Below are 13,627 nucleotides of genomic sequence, written 5' to 3' on the forward strand. Positions count from 1 at the left end.
TAAAGCTCTAGGCAGACAAGAGGGGTTTTTGTAACACACAACTGCTTTATAAAATCTGCCTTCTAGATGAAGCAGATAACTCCTGAGGAAGACTCCGAGTTTGAAAATAGAAGCAGTAGCTAAGAAACTGTAGTAGTTTGTGTGTTCCTTTCCACCCATTTTGTATTTGAAGTTTATATTAATCTTTAGCTTTTTTGTTTTAAACCTCCTGAAACTAAATCCAAGTTAATTGAAAGGTTATTCGAAGTCTATGAATCACCTTTGGAAGAAGCAGGTTGAAAATTGGGGTACTGAGACTCACTTCACTTTCCCTATCTAGAGGAAAAAAAAAAAAATCCACAAAAAAGGAATGTGGCAATTTCCCAAAAGCCAAGACGCTGTTAGAAGTAGAAAATGCGGGACGCCTGGGTGGCTCAGTCGGTTAAGCGTCTGCCTTCGGCTCAGGTCATGATCCCAGGGTCCTGGGATCGAGTCCCGCATCGGGCTCCCTGCTCCGTGGGGAGCCTGCTTCTCCCTCTGCCTCTGTCTCTCTCTCTGTCTCTCATGAATAAATAAAAAAAAATAAAATCTTTAAAAAAAAAAAAAGTTGAAAATGGAAGGAAATTTTGTCGTCTAAATGACCTCATAGACAAGTAGATGTTTCAACATACTCCCACCCCTCCCAGAATTTTAAAGAAGATCTGTGTTTTCCTGTCAGAAAGTAGTTGTGATTGAAATAAGGACATGAAGTGGGGACTGTAACTGAGAAGAAAGGGAGAATGTGGAGTGCTGGTGGGTTTGGGACTGTGCTTGAAAGCATTTTGGGGTAAACTTGCTTTTTAATTATGTATGTGCTTCTGTTGCTTTAAAAAAACAAACATTTGTTAGCTTTGCCGAGATTCATGTGATATGAATTGGGATGGGAGAACCTGATTTCTGGAGCAACTAGGGATTTGTGCATTGGATATAATAACGAACTCTGGGAAACCTTAATAGAATAGTCTGAAAGCTTTCATGATTTTATATGACAGTCTGGGGGAAATGTAGCTCTTAGTTGTAGTCAGGGGATGATGGGCATATCTGCTTCTGTGTGAGAATCCTATCCTCAGATTCTGACATGCAGAAGTTTGTTCCTTTGTTGATGAAAAATCTATTCTCTGAAAGACAGATTTGTTCATTAAGAGCCAATTCTGACTTGTATGCATGCAGTCGATGACATTCTAGTACTGAGAGTCATCAGCTATGTCGCTGCCAGACTTCATTGTTTATTGTAGTTTATGTAGCTTTCAGATGGAGCTAAATACAAACTTGAAGACTTTCTCCAAACCTTTATACTTAGTAAATTTACTAGTTTTTTGTGTATAATAACTGGGTGGGGTGGATGCAGGATGCTGGCAGCACAGAATCACAGCTAGGGCTTGGAGGAACTCGAAGCTGGTTTGCACTATTTGCCAGTTGGAAGACTGCGAACTGGTAGATCAATATTCCACCCCCAACCCCAAGTTTCAGTAAGGTTGTCTTTATGTTACATGATTCAGTTCAAGGTCAAGGCAGCTTAGAGATTATCAGCTGAAGATGGGACCTGTTATTTCTACCTTTGATTCTCATATCTAAATGAAAGAGTTTTAGATCCTATAACCATGTCTTTTTTTTTTTTTGAGAGAGAAAGAACATGTGCACACATGTAAGGGTGGTGGTAGGGGAGGAGCAGAGGGAGAGGGAGAGAGAGGGAGAGAGAGAATGTTAAGCAGTGTCTACGCTCGGCTCGGAGCCCGACAGGGACTTGATCCCACAATGCTGAGATCATGACCTGAGCTGAAATCAAGAGTTGGACGCTTAACAGACTGAGCCACCCAGGTGCCCCATGTCTTACAGAAGCTGGTGCTATTCCTTAACTTCTCTTCGATGCCTCTTCTTATGACTCTAGTGTTTTTCAACCTTCTTTTAAAAATGTAATGAGTCCCTCCCCCCAAATATTTAGTAATTACAAAGGGAAAACTAGTAAGTTTACAGTGGAGAATTCTGGCAGACACCATCTTAACCAAGCAATCTAGGTTCGTATCACCAGGAACACACATGACAGCATGTATCCCCTGATAGGATGCCCTGAGAAGGGCACATCAGACAAACACAAGTTGAGGCACACTCTACAAAACAATTGGTCAGTACCTTTCAAAAGTGTCAAGGTCATGAAAAACAAAGAATCGGGAACGTTGACAAGTTGAAGACATGCAGCTAAATGCAATGTAGGATACTGGATTGGGTCCTAGAGCCAAAAAAAAAAAAAAGGACATTAGTGGAAAGCATTGGTAAAAAATAATTTCTGGGGGCGCCTGGGTGGCTCAGTCGTTAAGCGTCTGCCTTCGGCTCAGGTCATGGTCTCAGGGTCCTGGGATGGAGCCCCGCATCGGGCTCCCTGCTCAGCAGGAAGCCTGCTTCTCCCTCTCCCACTCCCCCTTCTTGTATTCCCTCTTTCGCTGTCTCTCTCTCTGTCAAATAAATAAATAAAATCTTTAAAAAAAAAATAATTTCTGTACTTCAGTTTATATTATTATATGAAGGTTAATTTCTTAGTGTATAATTGTTCTATTATGGTATATAAGATATTAACATAAGAATAGAGTGGGGGGGCACCTGGGTGGCTCAGTCATTAAGCATCTGCCTTCAGCTCAGGTCATGATCCCAGGGTCCTGGGATGGAGTCCCCCATTGGGCTCCCTGCTCAGCGGGAGGCCTGCCTCTCCCCTCTCCCATTCCCCCTGTTTGTGTTCCCTCTCTCTCTGTCTCTCTTACTGTCAAATAAATAAATAAAATCTTAAAAAAAAAAAAAGAATACAGTGTGTGAAGGGTATATGGAAATTCTCTATACTATTTTTGCAACTCTTCTGTAAGTTTAAAATTATCTCAAAATAAAATGTTTTTCTTTTAAATGTGGTGACCCAAATTGGCCTATTCTTTCAATAAGGGTTATTAAAAAATTACTCTCCTGAATAAGATAGGAAAGGTATTTCATATGATTGGTATATTTAATTTTTTAGTTCTTTTGTTATTTTTTTTAATTTAACTTTAATTTTTTAGTTATTTTGTTATTATGTGTTGAATAGATGTAAAGTTTATAACAAATGTGTAAGTTGTAAAGAGTAACAATAACATAAACACAAGTGTAGCTTGAAGCTCTCAGTATATATGGCTTTTCCATCCTCCCCACTCTCTCCCTAACCTTTATCCTGAATTTTGTACTTTTCATTCTCTCGTTTCTCTTTATAGGTTTACCTTGAAAGTATGTGTTCCTAATGATAGAGTTTTGCATGATTTTTAACTTTATGTAAGTGGAACATCGTATGTATTCTTTTGCAATTTTCCCCCTAAATATTATATTCCTGAGATTTAATCATGTTAATGTGCTTAACTGTAGTTCATTCATTTTCACTGCTATGTAGCTTTCCATTGTACGAACATACCACAGGTTACTTCTCTATTTTACCATTAATAGCTATTTGGTTGGTTTCCAATTTGCTGTTATGAAGAATGCTACCATACACATCCTGTATATGACATATTATGAGAGTCTCCATAGGGTGTATACATAAAGTGGACTGACTGGATTATAGGATAAATGCCCCATCAACTCTATAAGATAAAGCCAAATTGTTTCCCAAAGTGGTTGTTCAATTTTTAAGACCATTAACAGTATGTAAGTGTTCCACTGGTTCCACTTTTTCTCTAGCACAGTATTATTAGACTTAAAACTTTTTTACCAATTTAGTGGGTATGTATATTAAAATTTTAAAACATTGCCGTTTATTGTCTACTCTGAATCAAGCACTATGGCAGACATTTTCATACCTTATTTAACTTAATCCTCTCATAACTCTTCTTCTCTGTCCCGTAATAGACACAAATGTTGTACTTAGTTTGTAATACATAATTACCCCTAACTCTCTCTCTGACAAATTTATTCTTTAGTGGGTCTTTCTCCATCTTGTATCTCCCTAATTTATTTCCTGTTTCTTTTTTTTAAATCTCAGTTTAGAAAAAATTTGAGGGAAGGCTCTCTGGTTTCTAAGTGGTTAATAATTTACCCCAGCTCACATTGTCATTTTTAGTAGCAGACTGAAATTAAACCTGGTTCCCTAGCTCCCAATCTTTTTCCTTTCTCTTTTTTTTCTCTCTCTCTTCCCTTTTTCCTCCCACATTCCATTTCTTCCTCCCTTCCCTCACATTCTTCCTCTCTGAGGTTTTTGTTTGTTTGTTTTCCTTTTCTTCCTTTGAGTTTAACAGCTTAAATATACTTTCCAGATGGCTGCTTTGTAATGTGATGTGTGTGCAGAGAACATCACCAGATTGGGTGAGTTCCTGATTCTAGCTAAACAGTCATTACTCAGGCCGCTGGCTGGCCATTAAGTCCCTTATAACCATTTCACATTCCTAGCTATACTCCTTGTGTGGATTTGGCCAGACTACCCTCTGAGAGCTGCTGATGGCCCTGCAGGGGATGGAGAGAAGCCAGAACTTCAGGACATCCCATCCTTGGCTCTTCTTTCTTGGCAGCTGTAGAAACCCCAAGCCTACTGTGAAGATGTAGGCAACTTACAGTAGGATTGGGTTCCTAGAGAATGGTGATATTAGAACTGCTAAAATTATTTAGGAAAACACAGATTCTGTTGACAGAAGAAACAGACATTAGGTTGGGATACAAACCTTGTAGCCAACAAGCACAAATAATTTTGTTTGGCCTGCACAATATTTAATTTTCTTTCTTTTTCATTTGGATACTTTTATAGGAAGCATGCACTCTCCAGTTTGTCCCAGTACCCAGCATTTCATTTCCTATTGTTTTATATCTAACTGCTGTTAACTTCCTGGCTCCTATTTGAGTTATTTGATGCAACTCTGCCTAGATTACTGAAATATGCATTTTATCCTTAATGAGGTCACTTGGGCCTCACAGCAGAACTGGAAGATACATTGTTATTCCAAATCACAGTTTTCCAGCTAGTTGTGTTTTTTTTGGTTTGGTTTATGTTGTTGTTGTTTTTTTCTGATAGCTGAACATCTCTTGGCTGGAAATATCCTTTTATTTAGACTTTACATTTCCCTAAAGATATGAATTTTTTCCCCATCTGATCCTGTTTGGGGTGATTAAGATGAAAATACCTATAAAGTTTTCTAGTCTTGGCTTATCCACACTTAGTGGCTTGGGACACCTGAAAGAAATTGTTTAAAATAAACATACTTTATTGGCCTTTTCTGGGTTGGGTTAAGGATGAAGAGAAAGAAGAGTTTTTCTGTGTAGCAAACTCATGGGGTTTCATAAAGTATAATTTTCAAAAAGTTAAAAAATATGACTCTCATATAAATACAAATATTTTATTTGTAGGTGTCAAATATCTTATTTAACTCATTAATTAGTGAGGTAATCAGTAATAAGTTAAGACCAGTTCAAATGAAAATGTAGGAGCTAAGTATTTACAGGAAATTTAATAAGGGTTAAGATAAGATTTCTGATTTATACATAAAACTAATTGAATTCCTAAAGTGCACAAGTCATAACCTTTGGAGTTATCTTTTTCACCGAACATAAAATATTTTTATTTCTATGGGATAAAAATCTACAAGTTAACCCCTGCCTACAGAATTATAGAATAGTCCCATCAATAGAAAATTAAAGATGTCAATCCAGAACTGCACTAAGAGATCACCCAATAATTCTTTGTCTGTTTCCAATGATCTGTTACAGATAATTTTTCTGACGAAGTGTAGTCATCAGCCTAGACTTGATTGCCAGAAAGTGGAATCTGTTTGCCAAGCTTTGAAAATACAACTTTATGATGAGGACATATGAAATGAATTCTAAAATTTAGCATATGTATCTTAGAGGTAGATTATTTTGGAATTCAGGGAACAAGTTCCAAGTTTCTTAAGCACATGTTTCTTAAGCACATGTTTAAGTGAAATGGTATTGGCATGAGAAATTCTTATACTGAATCTTTTTATTTCCTTTGCAGAAATTCCATGGAATTATAGTTGGTACTATTCTGCAATGTCTCTAATTGAAAGCCAAAGTGAGGACAGACAAAGTGAAGGTAGGTGAACTCAGTAAATATCTAAGTCTCTATGTCATTATTATTGCCTCTAAAAGTAAGTGTGTGTGCATTGAGTACACGTGCTAATGTACATAGGACAGACAAATAGACTGGCCAGTCTATCACTCAAACCACCAATCTACCAAACAACTGACCAGGAAAGGAAATATACTTTGCAGAAGTAAATACTTTGTCCTTACAAGTACAAACTCCACTGTTTGGTTATCTGAGAATTCTGATGTGAGTAGTTCAAGTCTCTTGTACTTTTATTTCTATTTCTATTTTATTTTGTACTTTTATTTGGAAGTTCACCAGAAAAGCCTGTGTTCCTTTTCCTCTCCCCATCCTTCACAACGGCCTCCTGCTAAAAAGAAGTGTTCAGTGTGAAAAGAGGCTGCTGAAACAGATAAGGTCATCCTTTGCAGACTCTTTGTGGACAGAGCAAATAGATCTGGCTATGGTATTAGGGAGGATTTCCATACCACTTCCATGCTCTCCTGTGGTGAATCCAGGTACTAAAGGGAGCTGGGGTAATCACACCCAAGCCTGACACGAGAAAAAAATTTTTCTGACATAAAATTTTCAAAAAGGAAGCCAGAATGTAGTTCTATATTTAGAACTGCCTGACATGAAAAAAAATTTTTTTTTGACATAAAATTTTGAAAAGCAAGCCAGAATATAGTTCTATATTTAGGCTTCCTTTTGAGGAATGAAGAAGGTGCAGAGAATGAAATTAGGTCACTGATTTCAGGTCACACTAAACCTTTATTTTCTGTCATTGTGCAGTTGTCTGATTCCTGGAGGGAACTCATTTCAAGGGCACATAGTTCCATAAAGAAGAATTCCATCCCAAGGGCACAGGCTTTAGTTCCAGGAAGAGGAAGTCAGGGACCTCCCAACTGAGGGAAAAACCAGGGAGTCCTTTCCTACTCTCCGAACTGCTAAAGGAAAGAAGGCTGGGGAAAAACAAGTTAACTGACCAATTTCTCCCACATCTTCTTATGAACAGAAAATATGGGAGAGGATAATACTTTAGGGAACAGTAAATTCAAGGTAAAAGAATGATGTGGCAATCATCAGTAAAGACTGATTTACTTATTCAACAAATATTTATTGATCACCAAATGAATGCTGGCCACTGTGCTACATGCTGGTAATACAATGGCAACAAACCTACACAGAATCCCTGCTCTCACAGAAATTACAGCTTAGTGAAGGACAACCTTTAATTAAGTAGTAAACATCAAATGATAGCACAGAGAAATATCAAATTATATCTACAATAAATGCTGTGAAGTAAGATCATATGGGGGCATTGTGGTTAAGAGCATGGCTTCTGGAGCCATACTGTTTAGGTTTGAATCCAAGCTCTGCCACTTACTATGTTATCTGGGGCAAGTCTCTTAATTTCTCTATGCTACAGTTTCTCATCTATGAAATCAGGCTAATAACAGTGCTACCTCATAAGTATGTTGTGAGGATTGAATGAAGAAATATTTGTAAAGCACTTAGGACAGTATCTGGTACATGGTAAACACTAGGTAAATATGTAAAAAAAAATACTTAATCTATAGGAGCTCTGATTTTGTTGTTGTTGTTGTTCGGGAAGATAACTAAGAACTTGAACATTTATAAATGGGGGTTATTTCAAAAGTCCAAAGTTTTACCAGTGAAAAATAATTGAAACCACTTTTCCTGGCCTAAACCCCTTTAAGTAGGCGAGGCCTACCTACTACAGTAGAGTTATTGCTTGTGCTGTTTTCAGCAGTGAGCAATTAATACTGGTCCTTCCAAGATGTTGGCCTCTTAGCTTGAGTCAACAAAATAACAGTGGCAAACCCAGTAATTTGGCTTCTGCCCTTTTCTAGGCTATCAACCTATTCTGGTTGGAAAACTTAGAGTACATAGAGTAAATATTGACTGGTTCTAGTGTCTTGCTTATCTACCCTCTCCATTCTATCCATCATATTAATCTTCCGAAATTCCAGTTTTATCGTGTTTTTCCCTGCTCAAAGTCTTTCTGGGATTCCTTGTCAGCTACTAATAATTTTAAGGTCATCAGCCTAACATTAAAGCCCTGACTTTACAGTCTTGTTTCCTGCCTCCTTCAGACTCTTCTTACCTCTGTAATATCATACAACTTGTCCAGTCTCAGTGCCAAACTTTTCATTAGGTTCTTCTTCCTGCTTACATACCTGTCTCCTATATTTATATTGAACCGGTATTCATCGTTTAGGTTTAGTGCAAGTTTTTCTCCATGAAGCCTTCTCCAGCAATTCCAGCCACCAACCTCCCCTGTCCCCTCCCCTGCATTATCTTTCCATCTTGAATTCTTACAGTGCTTGGCTTCTGGAGTTTTTAAAAATAATAGCCTTATTGAGGGGCGCCTGAGTGGCTCAGTTGGTTAAGCGACTGCCTTCGGCTCAGGTCATGATCCTGGAGCCCCGGGATCGAGTCCCGCATCGGGCTCCCTGCTCAGCAGGGAGTCTGCTTCTCCCTCTCCTGCTCCCCCCTCTTGTGCTCTTTCTCTCTCTCACTCTCTCTCTCAAATAAATAAATAAAATCTTTAAAAAAAAAATAGTCTTATTGAGCCATAACTTACATGCCATTGAATTACCCTTTTAAAGCATACAATTTAGTGATTGTTAAAATATATTAATAGAACTGTGCCACTGTGACTATAATTTAATTTTAGAACATTTTCATCACCCCCAAAAAAACCCCATACCCATTAGCAGTCACTCCCAATTCCTGCCTTCCCCACCCTCTAGCAACCACTAATTTACTTTCTATCTCTGTTGATTTGCCTATACTGGACATGACATAAATAGAATCATAAAATATCTGGCCTTTTGTGACTGGCTTCTTTCACTTAATATTTTCAAGGTTCGGGCGCCTGGGTGGCTCAGTTGGTTAAGCGACTGCCTTTGGCTCAGGTCATGATCCTGGAGTCCCGGGATCGAGTCCCGCATCGGGCTCCCTGCTCAGCAGGGAGTCTGCTTCTCCCTCTCCCGCTCCCCCCTCTTGTGCTCTTTCTCTCTCTCAAAGAAATAAATAAAATCTTTAAAAAAAAAAATTTTTTTTCAAGGTTCATGTTGTAGTATGTATCAGTACTCCATTCCTTTGTAAGGCTGAATACCATTCCAATGTATGTATATACCACAATTTATCCATTCACCAGTAGATAGACATTTGGGTTGTTTCCACTTTGTGGCTATTATGAACAATACTGCTATAGCCATTCATGTATAAGCTTTTGTGTGAACATATCATTTCAATTCTCTTGAATGTACAATTAATTTTAAGTCTTACTTATATCCTATGTTGAATTGTTGCTTTGCTGTTTTGGATATATCTTGTATGATTCTACTAAATTGTCTGCCTAGCACAGTGCCTACAGAGTTTCCTCTGTTCTGGAAAGTATATATGTATACATTTATATGTAAATGCCCTGAAGAGGAAGGGACACAAAGGATATACACGAGTCTGTTAATGGTTCTACTAAATTGTCTGGGAGAAAGGGAGAAAGAGGGGAAAGGAAACTTTCTTTCTTTATATTTCTGATTTTAGGTCTTTTACAGTTAAAATATATTTATGTGTTACTTTGGGTTATTTGAAAAATCATTAAAGAAAAAAGTGTAATCACAAAGGGAAGGAAGTTGGAGAAACTAAAAGGAAAGGACAGAAAAAGGAAAAAAAGGAAAACAATAGGAAGGAGGAAGGGCATAGATATTGTGGCATTTAGAGCAGAAAATTAATCAGAACTTTAGTAATAGAATCCTACACAATACCACACTTAAAAACAAAAAATAGACCATGTATATTGCATAACTCTGTGTGAACATACTATAAACCATTGAATTGTACATTTTATTTTAAATAGGTGAATTATATGGTATGTATATCTCAATAAAGTTATTTAGGATAAAAAAGACATCTACAGTTTTTCGAGTTAGTTTCTAGAATTATGTTTCTTTAGAAAATATAAAGCAACAATTGAACTAATTTATAGGAACTTTTCCTGACCTCAGTAACAGGAGCAGGGTAGCAAGATAAAATACACGATTCCCAATTAAATTTGAATCTCAATAAATAATGAATAATTTTTTAGTATAAATATGTCCCACGTAAATATTTGGGACATACTTGTCTTTGTATTTTTATTTGCTAAATCTGGCAACCCTAAACAAAGGGAATTAAGTTTTGAATCTCTTAGAGTGAAGTTGCTTCTTTAGTATCACTAGGATTTACTATTAGATCCAGCTTTGTGTGAATGGCATTTTGTTTCTAAATGATGGCCTTTATTATAAGTTTTCCAACCTCTCATCTCCTATCCCAAGGAAGGTTTCATGACTGGGAAACCCTGAAAGTGATATCTAGCAGTTCAATCAAACATGATTAATTTTACCTTTACCACATTGATAAAAAAATCATTGGCTCTACTTTCCAAATGATGTCAGAATGGCAAAGCACCACTCCCAACTTCACTCTATATGGAGTGATATGAATGATATTCCTGTCAGCTTTTCCCTTGAGAGAAGAGGGAAGAAACCAAAGGTCTCCAACAGGAATAGTGGGTAGGGCCTTTAGTTTTGTTTTTTGGCTTTTTAAAAGATTTATTTATTTTAGAGATTGAGAGAGCATGAGTGGGGAAGGGGCAAAGGGAAAGGGAGAGTAAGAGAGAGAATTTCAAACAGACTCCTTGCTGAGCACGGAGCCCAGCATGGGGCTTGATTTCATGACCCGGAGATCATGACCTGAGCCGAAAGAGTCGGACGCCTAACTGACTTAGCCACCCAGGAGCCCCCCTTTAGTTCTGATCATGTCCTGAACTGTGCCAACTGACCAATCTTCTGTGTCACCCTATTACTAAATTAGGATTTGCTGGGTGTTTTGTTTTGTTTTGTTTGCTTTTATTACTATTTTGATTTTCTATTTGTTTTATTACTATTTTATTTTCTTTTATTACCATTTTGATTGTCCTTTGAGTAATTCTACTCTTATTTCTGCTCAGCTTGGACAGGAAAGTTAGTGAAGTTATAGAGGGAATGGGCAGAGGCAGAGGTAACAGAAGAGCTAGTAGCTCAAGAATTGGACTTTTCATGACATTCAAGACTTTAGTGAGCTTCCTCTCCAGATTCTTTTTTTTAAATTCTTTTTTAAAGATTTTATTTTTTTATTTGACAGAGAGAGACACAGTGAGAGAGGGAACACAAGCAGGGGGAGTGGGAGAGGGAGAGGCAGGCTTCCCACTGAGCAGGGAGCCCGATGCGGGGCTTGATTCCAGGACCCTGAGATCATGACCTGAGCCAAAGGCAAACGCTTAACGACTGAGCCACCCAGGCGCCCCTCTTTTATTTTTTTTAATTGAAAATATATGTAATTTTTAAACTTTCAAAAAATTACAAGTACAGCACAAATATCCATAATCTCCTCACCCAGATGCCTAATTGCTAATATCTTATCACATTTGCTTCATCTCTATATGTGCGTGTGTACCTACTATACATATTATGTTTATATATAACATATTTATTATATATGTAATAATTAGTTGTTTTCTGAGCCTTTTTTTTTTTAAAGATTTTATTTATTTATTTGAGAGAGAGAGCATGAGCGTGTGGGGAGGGGTGGTGGGAGGGGTAGAGGGAGAGGGAGAAGCAGACTCCCCACTGAGCACGGAGCCCAAAGTGGGGCTCGATCCCAGGACCCTGAGATCATGACCTGAGCCAAAGGCAGATGCTTAACTTACTGAGCCACCCAGGCATCCCATTTTCTGAGCCTTTTGAGAACAAGTTGCAAACATGATGTCTCTTCACCCCTAAATACTTGGGTGTATATTTCTCCACATTGAGGACATTTTGCTACTTTACCGTATAACCATCCAAGTTAGGAAGTCAGCATTAATACAAAACTATCATTCAAGTAATAGACTCTTGTACCCCCCATGTCACCTCCATTTAAATTTCACCAACTTCCCTAACAATGTCTCTTCTTCCTTTCTATGCTATCCCTTTCAGTAACACATGCTCCTATTATCTCTTTAGCCTCCTCCAGTGTGAAACTTCTCTATTTTTCCCTGCCTTTCATGTCTTCAACATTTTTACCTCTTTTTTTTTTCTTTTTTACTTTCTTTCTTTTTAATTTGAGTATAGTTGACACATAATATTACATTAGCTTCAGGTGTACAACATAGTGATTGGACAAGTTTATGCATTATGCTATGTTTACAAGTGTAGCTTGCATCTATCCTGATACATCAGTATATCACTATTAAAATATTATTGACTATATTGTTGATGCTGTGCCTTTTATTCCCATGACTTTTTCAGGAAATACAAGCTTCCTGTTATGGTTGAATAAGTCTCCAGGTTCTTTTTGACACTACACTCTACCCACCCTCTTCAACCATGCTGAATATCCTCCTGTTTGCTGACCTTGGCATAGAAAGATCAACAAAAGGGGCACCTGGGTGGTTCAGTCAGTTAAGCATCTACCTTTGGCTCAGGTCATGATCCCAGGGTCCTAGGATCAAACCCCAAGTTGGGCTCCCTTCTCAGCAGGGAGCCTTCTTCTCCCTTTCCTCCACACTCGTGCTTTCTCTCGCTATCTTTGTCACTCTCTCTCTCAAATAAATAAATAAAATCTTAAAAAAAAAAAAAGATGCTTTCTCTCGCTATCTCTGTCTCTCTCAAATAAATAAATAAAATCTTTTAAAAAAAGAAAGAAAGAAAGAGGGGCACCTGAGTAGCTCAGTCATTAAGCATCTGCCTTCGGCTCCGGTCATGATCCCAAGGTCCTGGGATCGAGCCCCACATCAAGCCTTGCATCCGGCTCCCTGCTCTGTGGGAGGCCTGCTTCTCCCTCTCCCACTCCCCCTGCTTGTGTTCCTTCTCTTACTGTGTCTCTCTCTGTCAAATAAATAAATAAAATCTTTAAAAAAAAAGATTTTAAAAAAAGATCAACAAAGAATTAGCTGACATTTCTCTTTCAGCCCAGCTGTTCTATGATTATGTAGAAACTCCCACAAGGAGGTGATTATCCTCCATTGGAGGGTTTAAACAGAAATCTGGCCACAATTTAACAAAACATTTTTTTAAACATTTACTTGTGTGCTTGTTCATTCCATGAACAATTATTAAATCCAAGACCTAATGCTGAACTAAGTAGTAGGATACAGAGATTTAAAGAAAAGTAAAAAAGGAAAGATAGGGTCTCTACCTTTAAGTAGCTCTTTGTTTAGTGGGAGAAGATGGCATTATGAATAAATATGGTAAGTGAGCTAAATGTAAACCATGAGACATAGCAGTGGGCAGACTAAACCTGAAACATAATGAAGTGGTGATGAGAAAACAAATGAGTTACTGTTTATTCTGTGGGACCACAGGCCCTGGCCTTTCTTGTGGTGACTCTCTTCCATGTCATTTAGGTATTCTACTTACCATTCTTTAGATGGAAATATCATTTGTTGATATCTTAGAGATGTAGTCTGGGGAAAGGAAATAGAAATTTTTTTGTGTGTACCCAAGACTGGAAGTCATATGGTTAGCTGAATTTACTGGT

At 37.8% G+C, this 13,627-nt stretch overlaps 1 protein-coding gene across 1 annotated transcript in view; it reads left to right on the forward strand.

The window, feature by feature from the left end:
- Positions 1-5,986: 5,986 nt before the first annotated feature.
- The window catches only part of LOC102738628 (phospholipid-transporting ATPase FetA-like), an 84,167-nt gene continuing 76,526 nt past the window's right edge, over positions 5,987-13,627 (forward strand). The window contains exon 1 of the mRNA XM_081803136.1: positions 5,987-6,064. Coding sequence (XP_081659262.1) covers positions 6,022-6,064 — 43 coding nt within the window. The 5' untranslated portion in view covers positions 5,987-6,021. The remainder of the gene's footprint in view (positions 6,065-13,627) is intronic.

Source organism: Leptonychotes weddellii, chromosome 14 (genome assembly GCF_054177405.1).
Source record: "Leptonychotes weddellii isolate Sample4059 chromosome 14, ASM5417740v2, whole genome shotgun sequence".
Classification (NCBI taxonomy): domain Eukaryota; kingdom Metazoa; phylum Chordata; class Mammalia; order Carnivora; family Phocidae; genus Leptonychotes; species Leptonychotes weddellii.